At 41.3% G+C, this 14,354-nt stretch overlaps 1 protein-coding gene across 1 annotated transcript in view; it reads left to right on the top strand.

Moving 5' to 3' along the window:
• Nucleotides 1-14,354, top strand: part of MROH2B (maestro heat like repeat family member 2B) — a 61,495-nt gene that overhangs the window by 25,105 nt on the left and 22,036 nt on the right. The window contains exons 11-22 of the mRNA XM_053918306.1: nt 473-546; nt 2,099-2,221; nt 2,958-3,071; nt 3,864-4,020; nt 4,166-4,206; nt 4,819-4,960; nt 5,519-5,562; nt 7,670-7,777; nt 8,421-8,537; nt 11,353-11,460; nt 11,972-12,124; nt 14,269-14,295. Coding sequence (XP_053774281.1) covers nt 473-546; nt 2,099-2,221; nt 2,958-3,071; nt 3,864-4,020; nt 4,166-4,206; nt 4,819-4,960; nt 5,519-5,562; nt 7,670-7,777; nt 8,421-8,537; nt 11,353-11,460; nt 11,972-12,124; nt 14,269-14,295 — 1,208 coding nt within the window. The remainder of the gene's footprint in view (nt 1-472; nt 547-2,098; nt 2,222-2,957; nt 3,072-3,863; nt 4,021-4,165; nt 4,207-4,818; nt 4,961-5,518; nt 5,563-7,669; nt 7,778-8,420; nt 8,538-11,352; nt 11,461-11,971; nt 12,125-14,268; nt 14,296-14,354) is intronic.

The following is a 14,354-nucleotide window of genomic DNA, read 5'->3' as shown; positions in this document are numbered from 1 at the left end:
GATTGACAGCATTTTTAATTATAATCAGCCACTACAGTTTTTCTTTTTTTTTGACGCAATATTAAATAAGGGTGCTTCATAACATTGATGATATCTTGGATTATTAATAAAATATAATTTATTTTTGCACTATATCATAATAGCTTTTAAATTCAGTTAGCACTGGGGTTTACTGAAAAATTGAACAAGAAATATGAAGTAGTTTCACAAAATTTAAAGCTGAATGTATTGAATTCACTTTGGGCTCTAACTTAATTTTAAACAAGATGGAACCAAATATAATAAGGAGCAAAGAATGTAACTGATATCTTTAAAGAGTGGGAGAAGGAGAGGATACCAGGATAAGATGGGGATGAAACGTTAAGGACAAGAGACTTTGCAATTTTGTACCGTAACTCTAATGGGTTGTCATCAGTCCTAGAACATACTGTACTACTGACCCATGCCTCTCAATTTCTCCTCTGCCCTTCAGAGCCCAGCTTGAGGGACCACATCACTTCAGTTGAAAGAACAGTCAAAATCGTCCTGGGTGACCCCAGTGTAAAAGTAAGAGAATTAACAGGGACTTTCATGTGATTAATGGTAGCTTTAGGAGTCAACCAAACAGTTTTGATGGTTTAAGGATCTACGTATGAGACTACTTTATAAAGAACTTGGATCAATTCTGTTTTTAAAAGAACTCCCTTTTTCCTGAAAAAAGGTAACCCAGTTAAGATCCAGTTCTAAAGTACATTGAGTTCAAGGGCTTCTCAGCAGAAAAAAAAAGCATCTTTGCACACAGCATCACTGTGCAATGCTCTTCCAATAGAGGGTTTAGAAATAAATTGTTAATTATAAAAATAATATACCTCCCTCCAAAAATAATAACCCCTGACCTTGTTCTGTGAATAGACATCCTGTTTTCCAAGCAGGGAGCAAGTACAAAAGACTTACACATAAGAGATTGCTCAATATTTCCAGATTATTTGACCAAATGTTTCATGTTAGGAAAGATACAGGATTTATGCTAATATGAATTTTTAAAAATTAGCAATTGTATTTTCTTTATAAAACCATATTTTATTTGGCCAATAAAGAAAAGTCCCCTAAGAAGCTTTGACTGACTGTGACTGTGTTTGAAACAAAAGTTGTGCAATAAATAACAATGGAGTGATTATACAGAAAAATCTGACCTAGTAATTGGACAAGCCAATTAAAGAATTATTCGATTTTAGGGTAGAATAAATGAGCACAGAAACTTTAAGGAGGGCCAGCTCCTTGGGCAGAAACAGAGAGAAGGTGTACCTCTTTTGTCTTCCCTTGGTGAGACTACTGGGTGACCTTTTTGCTAATTGCCACCATGTAGCTCTGCCTCCCTGTTCCAAAGTATCCTTTCCTTCCCAGCCTCCATTGAAAGACCCGTTCACTAAGGGATTAGATCTGAGGTTTTTATCCTCCAGGGAAGCAAACCACTAAACTAACGGAAGCCAAATTATTAAAAATTTGTAACACAAACCCATAACCCCTTATTCCAGTCCTTAGGGCCACATGTATTTCAGAATTTGTAACTTTTCAGATTTTAGAAACATATTACCATGACAATATTCCACAGTCAGAACCATTAATATTTCTGCAAGAAAATGTATAGCTATCCACACTACACAAAACAAGACCACGAATAGCTTTAAAACAGCTCGATTTGGGTTTTTGCCAGTAATGAGTTGGCACCAAGTTTAAAATCCCAGTTTTCAGAGGTGTTTGGATTTTGAATTTGTGAATAAGGGATGGTGGAACTTTACTTCAATGTATTATCTTTCATTGAGGATCTTTAAAGTGAGGCAGTGTTTTAGCCCAAAGTCACCAACATTGCATGTTTATAATAACAGAGGGCATGTCTTGGGAGCTAGAGAGAAAGCTTTTGGTTAAAGAGAGCTTTTCTGGTGACCTTTTAATCATAACCTACAAACTATATACTGCTCTATTATAGTAACATTATTCGATATATACCAGCTTTTAAAAAGATTTCCACTGAGTGATCCATCCAGGTTAAAGAATAGGAGCTAAATTTCCATTCTGGCCAACATAATAAAATGTTGCAAAGGCATTTTTCTTGTTCTAGGTGAGAAATTCCACCCTCCTCCTCATCCAAACCATGTGTGAAAAATGCTACATTGAAGCTAGGGAAGGATGGCCGCTGATCCATTATGTCTTCTCCCAGTTTGCAACGTCCAACAAGAATCTGGTATGAAGAGGGAGCAGTTCCCAGTACTGTTGCGTAACAAGCACGGGCGACTGGACTGCGCTTTGAAAGAAAGGGCTGGGGTTCGATGCCACGACGGAGTTAGAAGTGATGTTTTACTCTCATCACTTTTATTGATAAGTTTTTCAGCCTCTAGCGTCATCAGTTCCCTTTCACTGACATCACTTCTGACCTGCACAAAACACAAGGTAGTTAAATCACAGTTTGCCCTAAGGAGGAGGCAGCCTAGCCTCCAAGGCTGGCAGGTGGTGGGGGGAGAGGCAGAGAAAATGAGCTGTTAGAGAGAATAAGAGCCAACAGTACTTGCCGCACTGGGGTTGGCTTCACCTGCAGGAACAGGTGTGTAACATCTCAGTGATTTTACCAAGTTTGTCACAACTGAAACTGCAATCGACTCCATGAGGAAGCATTGCCTTTGACATTTGTAGTCCCAGAGAAAATGACAAAGGCCTGCGAGGCCAAGGGAATGTCCATGGTTCAAGGAGCCTCACCATTGGCTTTTCAGCTTCAGCCAGGGGTGCTTTTTCTAACTCATTCCTCCAAGAAGCATTTCAAAACAGGAACTGGGTGCTGAAGACCAAGGTGGCTGGGCCCCAGGAGCCCCTGCTGCTGAGTGACTGCATTCTGCACCCAGGGTCTGAGAGCACACCCCCCCTACAGTCAGAGGGGACCCGCAGGAGGGAGCATTAACAAGCCACCTCTTTCACGTTTCTTAAAGGAGAAACCAAGGAAACCTATCTCCCAAGAGGATGAAAAGGGAGAGAAATCTGTCCGGGAAACAAGCCTCGAGGTCTTAAAAACGCTAGATCCACTGGTCATTGGAATGCCTCAGGTGAGGGGTCCTTATCGCCCCTTACAGTTGCTTTGATCACCTTTCCAAAGCTCTGTTCCGTGCGTCAGCGGATCTTTGATGCTCTGACTACAGGAAGGTGATTGTGATACCCAGTGCCCAGCACATTGTAGGTCCTCAAAGATGGGTATGGAATTACTTGGTTAATTAATCAGTTATAACTGGATAGCGAGTGACAGTTTATAAGTACCCTGGTACATCTCTCCTCTACTTCCCCTAACATACCTAGATATGTTGTTAAGTGCTGAGTGGTGGTTTTAATGAGCAAATGCTAAACACCCCCACTCCTCCGGGGATGTGTTAGAAGCTCATATTCTCAGGCCTCACTTGAAGCCTAATGTAATCTGAACCTCAGGAGAAGGGCCTTGGGCTGTATTTTCCTTAAGCTAAACAACTGGAGAAGGGATTTGGTGGCCAGAAGTACAAGGTAAAGCCGGGAGACAATGAAAGACCAACTTAAGTGGACCAGAGGCTTTGTCTAGACGGGGGCACTTGAGTGGAACCCAGGGAGGCAGTGCCTGGGGCACTTCCTCCTGCCCCACATTCTAGCGACCACCCATGGAGAAACACCAACCAACCCTCACTGCAACTAGCAGCTGGAAGCGAATGTGCTGTACAGAGATTTTGTGTAATGATTTCGTTTTGACTTGGCCCAAAGAGCAAAATAGTAAGTGGGAAAAGATTTTTAAACTGAAGTAAACACACAGTGAGGACCCAGGAGAAATAATGGAAAAGAATAAGCAGTCCTTGCATCTTGGCCTATGTTTTCCACAGGTGCTCTGGCCAAGAATCCTGACTTTTGTGGTACCTGCGGAATACACGGGAACACTGGACCACCTCTTCAACATCATCAGGATTCTGATTATGGCAGAGGAGAGAAAGAAGAAAAATGCCACGGAGTCAACAGCCCTTGTCATCTCTACAGGAGCTGGTTTGTACTTTCAAAAAAAAGCAAAACATTTCTCTTGTCTGAGACTCATTTCCAGAAAGTCTACAGAGCTTTGGACATAGCCCCAGCCCTGACCTGAGACCTTCTAGCCCCCACAGCAATAATGAATGTTGCTTTCTCTTTCTAGTGAAACTTCCTTCACCGCAGCAGCTCCTGGCCAGACTCCTGGTGAGTGAGTTACAAATAAAACAGTGTGGGATAAATGGAAGCCAGTATTGCTAACTCAGTTCTGAGCAAATGCGAATAAAGATTACAGATACCCCAAACCAAAAGAAACACTAAAGGCATAATAAGTGTTCTACTCTACGAATGACACTTAGGAAAATTTATGATTGCCAAGATTATCTTCTCACTCTGAAATGCTTGTTAAACTTCATGATTTTAAAATAAGCATAGACCAAATTTGATCCATAAGTATGGTTCAAACAACATTCACATCTGTTGTTCAGATTGCATTCTCTCTTTTTTTTTTTTTGCCCCACATGTATTATTTACTCAAGTACTATTTCCACATGCACTTTTTAAATTAATAAATGTATCTGTATTGGTACCTTTTGTTTATTTCTGCTCTAGAAGAAGTGAAAATGGGCTGTAGTAATTTATTAAAAGATTAGCTAATGTGGGAATCAAGGGAATCCGGGACAATAGTAAAAAGGAAAAGGTAGGTGGCCTTTTTTTTTTAAGTTTTTCTTTATAATATTTATCTTTTAAATTATATCAGAATAAAGGTAGGTGGCCTTTTAAACACGCTGAGTTGACCAACACTCTTCTGTCCTTCAGGTAATATCTATGCTTGCCAGTTTAGGGCAGTTACGTGGTGCAGGTGCGATAGGACTTTTGAAGATACTGCCTGAGATAATTCACCCCAAATTGGTAAACCTATGGAAAACATGCTTACCTGAGCTCCTGAAGCCTCTGGAAGGTACGAGGGAGTGGGATCGGTCTTAACCCAAGGCGGCAAGAACACAAAGAAATGAGGCTCACTTCTCTGAAGGAAGCCACTATGTTCACTTTAAGCAATCAAAACAATGAACTTGTATACAAGGTAGACCGCTATATTTTTCCTTGATCGCTCACGTTCTGTTTCTCTGTCAGATAACTTACACTGCAAGAGGACCTGGTGGCTAACATCCTTAGCAGGAACTTTTACTTTTGCCCTGGTCTTTTTCTTGTTCTTTGAGAAACTGTTTTGGTATTGTTCTAGACAGTTATTACTCATTCATGTTAGAATATAGAAATAATGATCATTTCAGTAGTTACTGTTGAAATTAGCAAAAAGCTTAGACTTCTATCTCGGATTGAAGACCCTCTTCCCACCTGACCAGCACTTGAACATGGGCAACGTGGTACATTTCGTCTGACATAACCATCCCATGTGAAAACAAAGCTTGAAATGGAACTCCACATCCTCTGGGGACCTTGGAAGGGGGAAATTGAGTCTGGATTTGGGGGCACTTACAGCATTAATTTCTTTTTCCAGGAAAGAATGCTAGTATCGTGCTATGGGAAACCATGCTGCTTCAGGTAAGGGTAACACCTGGATTAATTGTTGATAATGGGGTGATAAAATCAGCTAAAGTTACCCATCTGGATTCCAAACTGCAGTAAGCAACATTTCTTCTCTGAGGAAAAGGACTAAAATGGTAAAGTGACCACTTAAGAATTATGCTCATTAAATCGCCATAGTTTGAGCAACAATCTTTAGTCTCCAATTTAAGAGTTGAAGACAGTTTGGAATGTTTCACTTACCAATATTTGTCTCTGTGTCTTTCTTAAATCTTCTCCAGTTCTCAGGGTTTTTGTTTTTCTCTCCTTGCAATTGCATTCTTTTGCCATTCATGTAAAGAAACACAGACTAACACCATTTTTACTTCCATGCTTCTAAATACAACTCCATTTCCTCTATGTCTGCTTCTCACTGTCTTTTTCTGATTCCTAGAAACCAAGGGGCCATGTTGTACCCTTTTTCAGAAAAAGAATCTCCTTTTCTTGAGAAAAACTTTTTGGACTTTTGCAACTAACCAGAGCCCCAAATGATGTAAATTCCCAAAATGGCAAATTCCAGACAAGAGCTGTACATTGGATTTACAGGGCGGATTTGATTTCAGGAGCCTACAAGAGGTCAGAAAGCCCATGAGCAGGGAGCTCTTGACCTCACAGAGGAATTGCATGTGCTGCTTTTATTTTTTATTTTTGAGGGATTTCCTTTTTCAATTGCAGTTTCCCTTCAGTATTATTTTGTGTTGGTTTCAGGTGTATAGCCTAGTCAGACAGTCACATACTTTATAAAGTGTTCCCTCCAATATTTTCAGGACCCAGCGGGCACCATACATAGCTATTACAATGTTATTGATTCTATTTCCTACGCTGTAGTTTACATCCCTCTGACTATTTCGTAACTGGCATACAGCTTCTTGTAAAATGTCAACTTTCAGTGACCTCTCCACAGCACCTCCACTTCCCCTCACCAGCCCTTCCAGAATCAGAATCTCAGGGCGGGCTGGGTGGGCGTGAGAACTGACAAATTTTAAAGGCTCCCACAGTGATTCTTACCCAGTATCCAGTATGAGATGTAAAAACCACTGTCTACTCTCCTGGTCGTTAATTCTGGGATCTACCTCTTCTCCATATTCATGTTCCTTTTATCCCCTACCCCACCGCCCCTGCCCATCAAAATTCCTACCTTATATGCCCCTGCTGCCATTTAAAAATAATTGTTCTAACTAGGAAGAAAGGTTCTTTCCCTGGAGACAAGCCTTGAGGACGGGTTTGGGTTTTTTTCCCCCTCTCTTCCAATATTGAGTATGCTTCTAGCCTACTTTCAAAACTCTTTGCATGTAGCTTCTTCCCCATCAACTTCCAGGGCTGTTTAATTTTTTTCTCTTCAAAGAACCCACTCACTGAATGAGTTCTTATTAAGAAAATGCATATAGGTTTTTGCACTGGCTTTGAGATTAAGTGTCCTTTTGTAGGCTTAGAGAAAATATAGGTAAAATAATAGATTTTAGAAATTACAATGGATTTTGCCCTCCAAAAGTCAAAAACCCCTTTTTGTGTAACTGTTTAGTGAGGAAGGACATGGGTTCAGGTGACTGATTGTGGCCTTAGCTCAGAACAGTTGGTGAAATTGGGAATATTTAGTCCTTAGAGCTGAAGTTAGCAAAAAGTACCTGTATATCTAATTGGTTTTTAAAGACATTTATTTCTTTGTTACAAACATGTCCCCCTTTTTTTAAGTATGTAATAAAGTAAACTAACATTGACTAATGGAGTTTTTCCAAATCTATTCACAACTTGGAAAACCTTAACTTCAATTTAAGTTTCAGGATAGATTACTTCTTCTTTTTATGTTTTTAAGCAATTTTTATTTAAGAAGAAGAAGAAAGGCACTGATCTGGAGTTACTTCCACATTCTGTGTAACTTATTCCTAAGGGGAATTCAGAACATGACAGATTATGGCTTTTAAAATAAACAAAGAGGAAAAGTCCCAAAGTAAATAGCTTTTTAATGAGAAATGGAATAATCCCATTTAATATATATTTGTACTTTTGAAAAACAAGATAACAAAAAAGGACCAAGAAAGCACACTAACCAGTCACATCTGTACCTAACTTCCACTTCCTACCACAGTTGCTCAAAGAATCTTTATGGAAGATCGATGACGTGGCCTGGACCATTCAGCTGAGCCAGGATTTCAACCAGCAAATGGGCAGTTACAGCAATACCTCCATTGAGAAGGTTGGTGGTCAGCGGAAGGGCCTTGGCTCTACCTTAGACTGTAAAATGTCCACTCAAGTTCCAATTCGTCTCTACTGCCATCAAAACGATGAAGGAATTGTTGGACAAACGCCACCTTCTCTTACCTCACCTTTGTCCAAAAGTCACCCGTGGGGCCGCAGCCGTCTGAGAGTAAAATTCAAAAGTATCGTGTTTTCAGGATAGGTATATGCTCACTAAAATTCAGGGGTTCTGTTCTAGAGAAGGAAGAAGAACAAATGCCAGAAGGCAAATAGCAGCCTCACCATAGCACTTAGCACATAGCTTATGTCCAGAAAGATCTACTAGAGTTTAACAAAAACTTAGAACTAAAAGAATGCTCAAAGGCCAGTTTTTCATTCCTCTGTCTCCAACTAGCCTCTGCGTAACCCTCCTCTCTGCAGCCATCCATTTCGAATGGGGTTTGAATCCACCTTCTGCCGCTTCCTCCTTTTGTAGCTTTAGGTAAATTGCTTAACCTCAGTATGCTCGACAATGAAACAGAGATTATTCCCACCTCCAAGGGGTGTGGTGTTATGAGGATTCAATGGGATAAAGTACATAAAGTCATCAGAGTCCTGCTTTCCAACTTTTAACATTCTGTTGCTTGTCCTTTGTTTTCCAGAAATTCCTTTGGAAAGCCTTGGGGACCACCTTAGCATCCTGCCAAGATACACACTTTGTAGGCTCACAGATTAAGGAATTTCTGATTGCTCCCAACCAACTGGGGGATCAAAGACAGGTAGTAGCCCTTTCTCTCAATTTCTTCTTCTGACAATGGTAATTAATTCCACCCAGAGAAACCTCTGTCACTCTCATGATAATGTCTTACTTGTCTAGAATTATCCATAGATACCTTCAGAATCGCCCAATGAAATTTTTCAGAAAAATGACACATCCCTGTCTAAATATCAATGCCTTATAATTTAACCAGGTTTATAAAAATATTGAAAAATGTGTTTTATCATTCTTCCTTAACAAAGGTATCTTTAGTATATTTTGACACTGGCTTTTTTACTTGAATATGATCACAAACATCAATAGCATTGAGTTTACAAGCTTAATGTAAACTTACATACCAATGGTCCTCAACCTAGACAGAATATAAGTATAACCTGGGGAGTGTTTGCAAAACACATTTACCTACCCCTACCCCAGCCTAGGCTGGAGAGCATTTTTGAGTGTGGAGGAAGGAGAGAGTCTATATTAAAAAAAACAAAAAACAAAAAACAAAAAAGAAAGCACAACTCCCTAGGTTAATGAGGATCACCTAGTATAAAATAGTTATTGGGTCATGTTATATACTCTCCTCAGGAATTCCAAGGTGTTTAGGGTTCCTTCCCCCATGTTAAATGTCCAGATACCACTAGACTCACTAAACTTTTGAAATTGCTTTTTTACTTGCTATTATTTCTTTTGTCCTAGTCAGATATTTACTTATCCATTATTGCCCTCACTATTATTGCTAACACCATCTTCCCTACCCTGGTTGCTGTTTTACTTCTGCTATAAGCTAGGAAATAAAGAAAGTTTATTTTATTTTATTTATTTATTTTTTTAGTTTTATTTAATTTTTTAAAATTTTTATTCAGTTACAATTGTCTGCATTTTCTCCACATCTTTCCACCCAACCCCAGCCAGTCCCACCTCCCCACCCCCACCTCTACCCTCCCCCCTGATTTTGTCCTTGTGTCCTTTATAGCAGCTCCTGTAGACCCCTCTCCCCACTATCCCCTCCCCCTCCCCTCTGGCCATTGTTACATTGTTCTTAATTTCAATGTCTCTGGTTATATTTTGTTTGCTTTTTTCTTTTGTTGATTAGAAGAAAGTTTATTTTAGATATAAGCATGCAGTACGGCTCTCATTCTAGGTCTGAGGAGTTTACAAACTTTAAAAGACAAACTTTATGACATCCATTTGAGCTTCTTTAATTCCTTTTCTGCTTAACTTCACTTCAGGTTTTAGAGTGTCCCACACACTTGGGTCACTTAGTAAGTGATCTCTGAATGGGGAGCGTGTTAGCACATGGCTTTCGTAATCCTGTGGCCTGCTGACTTTCCGGCTCCTAAGCATGCCTCTCACTCACGTAACACCAGACTTCAGTTATAGCGTGTCAGACTAGCTGGACTCAAATCTTGGCTTCAGTATACTAGCTATCCTCCTCTGGTTCCCCAAAGTAAAACAAGGGACAATAGGATGCTTCTGGTGAGCAGTTTCAGATGAAGAAAAGATTTGAAATTGAGAATTGCTATGAGAAACTGGAGAGAGGCATTGAACTATGGGAAGACAGTTGGGGATTCGTGCAGATCTGAGGGCCCTGCTGGGGCTGCAATCACCTTCTCCCGCCGCCAACTGTCTCTGTGGTATCACCTTTTTTTCAGTAGCATCCAGAAGACCAGGTGTGGGCATAGGTGACAGGTGAATTGGAGAGTCAGATTATTGCAGAGCTTGGGTTTTGCCAGACTTAAATGACAGAAAGATAAGGGCACATAGAAAAGTTGGGGAGGAGATAAGAAGGGAGATGGAGTGGGAGAGGAGAAACACAGAGCGTTATGTGGTGAGAACACAAAGAAGATAAAAAAACATAGAGAGGGTTATATCTCTGCCCATGACCAAGGAACACAGCAATGTCAGGCTACAAGCCTTTGAGGATTTTTCTGAGTGTTGTCTGGTGATGGAGGCTAGGTGGCCTGGTACCTGAGGACTAAGAATGGTGCTAGCTGAGACCATAGTAACAGTGGTCTAGCCCCTGGGTTCTCTAGCAGGGCTATGAAATCAAAACAAATGAAATAAGATTTGTGAACAAATCACCATGAAGGTACTGTGCTGAAATCAGCCCGGGGCAAGAGAGGTGGAGAGGAGGGAACATAGCCTCAGAGTGCCAAACAGGAGCTAGCTGCAGCTTTCAAAAACTAAACCACTTAAGATAAAGTTTCAGCCACAGAGTGAGCCTTTTAAAATGTTAGTCAACTCAAGCTCAAAAACCCCACCAATCTAAGACTAAAACTCTAAAATCTTGAGTATTACCTAGAAGATTCTACTAGAACCAGCCTGCACCTCTGCTTTGACCTCATCTTGCATTGTTCTCCTCCTAGATCATCCACTCAGTCCTCCTCGGTGGGCCCAGGGCCTTGGCTCTTACTTTCTCTCTGTTTGGAGCTCTCCTTCCCAGAGTCCAATGACTCGCTCCCTCACTCATTCCAGGGCTCTGTTCCACGTCACCCCACAATGAAGCCTTCTCTGGCCACTGTATTTAAATTGCAAACTTCCCCCAACCCACAACAACTGCACCTTTTTTTCTGTTTCTGTTTTCTCCATCACACTTATCACCATACAAACACTGTATATTTCCATTTACTGATTTTGCGTTTATTTAATGTCCCTTCCCTGACATTTCCCTTAGGTGTATACTCCACAAGGACAGGAGTTTGGTGTGTGTCTTTTCACTTTTGCATCCCCAGGACCTAGAAAAGTGCCTGCCACATAATAGGTCCTCAGTAAATATTTGTTGAATAAGTGAAGGGTTAAACTCAAAATCTTATCTTTTCTGATTTTAGGGAGTAACATCTATTTTAGGGTACTGTGCTGAGAACCACTTGGATACTGTTTTAAAAGTTCTTAAAACATTCCAAGATCGGGAAAAGAGTTTCATGAATCGATGTAAGGTAAACAAAAACAACAAAAACAATTTTCTTCTCCAAAGCTTTTGGTCATATTGTATTTACTCCAGTCCTCAGGTCTTTATTCCAGGTCAGAACTGCGGGACCCCAGGCCCCGCAGAATGACCAGCTGGGAAACAAGGCTACTCTATTTTCTGTCACTAATGCTGACCCTGATGGTCCTAAGGAGCTCTATATGTGCTTAGGTTTGTCCCTACTAGCTGCTCTGGCCTCACAGACAGCTCCCATTGTGTACGCCCTGCCTCCCCTAAAGGAGACAAATTTAATGAGTAAGAAGAAACCCAAGCCTCCTCACAAGTAGCTCTGTTAAAGCCTGACCCATCAACAACACAGTCCAGGGTGTTTAAATCTGGACAAACAAGAGTACTGTTTTAGACAAATTTTCCTCATCCCAGTCTCATTTCTTAACCGCTGTACTTGTCCGTAGGATTAGGAAAAGACAAAGAGGAAAGGAACCCCCTTCCGCCATGTTTTTCATGCCTCTCCTTGTCTTCAGGGTCTTTTTTCTGGGAAAAAGAGCCTGAGCAAGACTGATGTCATGGTCATCTATGGAGCTGTGGCCCTCCACGCTCCCAAGGCTCAGCTCCTCACCAGGCTTGATCAAGACATCGTATCCCAAGTCCTGTTCCTTTATGGCCAGTGCTCTCAGGTAATGACCAAGAGAGCTGCTTCCGTTTCCGAGGTGGGGTTCCCAAACCCTGGAGAGGCTCCGTCCTTGGGAATCTTCATGCTCAAGGGACAGGCCAAAGTCAAGACAGGATCTGGTGTGTTCGGGAGATGAGAGCATGTGGGAGCAGAGAAGTTTACTATGAAACGGAATCAGGTGATTTGTTTCTCTGCTATGTCCTGCCACCCCTGTGATGCCCTCCCAAACCAACTATACCCATAGTGGCCTTACTCACCTTTGAACTTCAAGCAATTACTCCCATTCTACTTTAAGGCAGCTGGTGTATTAATTGCTTCTAACAGCCTCTAAAATGTTACTAATGGTATGTCATTCATCAGGCTACCCCATCTACCTCATTGTCCTGTTTTCCTCTCCACACTCATCCCAGCCACCTAACTGTCCTTGACACTCCCCAAACATGCCAAGGATGTTCTGATTCTAACTCAGAGCCACCAAACTGAGTTAGAATTCATCCCATCACTTTTGTGCCCCATAGCACTTTGTGGATGTTTAATAAAGGGCTTCATATGTATTGTCAATTCAGCCATTTTGCTAACTAGTACCAATTTAGCCACCTAAGAATTACCTAGGGATCAAGTTTGAAACAGGTTCCCAGAGCCGCTTTCTAGGGAGGTTGGTCTGGGGTGAAATATGACATGTGTTTTTCAAAGGTTTATGAATGATTCTTATCCACAACCAGGTTTGGGCAGCTTTCATTGATTAGGTACACATCTGCTTCTCCCATTAGGTTGTTGGCATCTTGACTTTAGGGATTGTAGCTCACGCTCCTTTATCTCCTCTTCTGTGCCTTCCCGAAGCCACCTGCTTGATAAATCTGTGCTCTGGACTCCTGTTCATGTGTGTATGTGATAAGAATGGAGTCACAGGGAGCTCGTGGGATAGGTATAAGCCTATGCCAGTGGGAGGGTGTAGGGCAGTGGTTCTGACGCCTCAGCTGCATGAGAATTTTTATCTGGAGTCTGTTATAAATAGAGATCCCTAGTGAATCACAGCCTCCCAGGATGGATCACTGAATCTGTACTTTTAACATGCTCCTCAGAAGATGATTCTGACGTACCCAAAATCTGATACACGATGATGATACCGGAAAACATAATTTAACAAAAAGACATTTTATGTTACATTCATTTTCAGTCCATCACTGGGGGAAATTGTGATGCAAATAAAAGAAGAAAGGAGATAAAGATGTTTTAGGTAAAGATGACTGTCCGCTTTCAAGGGACAATCATTTTTTCTGTAACACAACACCTGTACTAGAAAGTAGTACAAGAAAAACCACAGGGATTGTGAGGGAAATGGGTTGAGGGGCATAACATTTTAAAAACTCCATCAATGACATGTTAAAAGAAACAAGAATATCTTTAAAACAATTTTTAAAAATAATTAAATATATATAACAAAAAATTATGGCCCTTTTCCTTGAAAAACACCAAAAGTCAATTGTGAAAGTTGTAAAATATTATGAAAGGGTAGCAAAGAAAAGTAACCTGAAGTCTGGCAGACAGTTGTAACGGCAGACTTGGATGGGAAGTGCTCACAACCCAATAAGCTGAGGCGGCTAGCAGATGTGCTAGGGGGTGAGTGTGAGCATTTTTACATGGCTCGGTTCAAGTAGGGCACATTCTGCTCTTACAACTGTGAGACACAACTGTGCATACGCAAACGTGACCTAGAATTGCTACAAGTATTCCCCCATACACCAAGCTCACTGCAACGAATCTGCATTCTCAGCACAAACGTTGTAACAGACCTGACTGTATCCAGTTCCAATGTGAGCTGCTCTATTAACTTTCCTTTTAGAAGATTTCACTGCTCATTTATTTAGCCAGAAGCCTTCCTACCAAACTGCGACGCCTGAAACCCAACGGCTTGGCATCCTCACGCTGCCTCCTGTAGAGCAGCCACGACTCCCCCAAGGGAAAGCTTCTGCCAACAAACAAGCCGCACTTTGAAAATGGGGGAGGAAGTGAGCAGACCCCACCCTTTGGCGAGATGGGGTGTACTGTTTCTCTGTGTCCTTCAGACTGATGGGTGGGTCTTCTGCTGGGGTGTGGGAACTCTGTTACTGCTTGCTCCAGTATGTGTTTTTGCCTTTGAATTTCCAGGTCCTGGGCATGTCTGTGATGAACAAGGTATGTGGAATATTTGAATATACATATCTGAACACAAATTCTGCTCCCATAGATGTCCT

This window comes from Desmodus rotundus, chromosome 1 (genome assembly GCF_022682495.2).
Source record: "Desmodus rotundus isolate HL8 chromosome 1, HLdesRot8A.1, whole genome shotgun sequence".
In the NCBI taxonomy this organism is placed as follows: Eukaryota; Metazoa; Chordata; class Mammalia; order Chiroptera; family Phyllostomidae; genus Desmodus; species Desmodus rotundus.
This window is presented reverse-complemented; position numbering and strand designations above follow the sequence as displayed.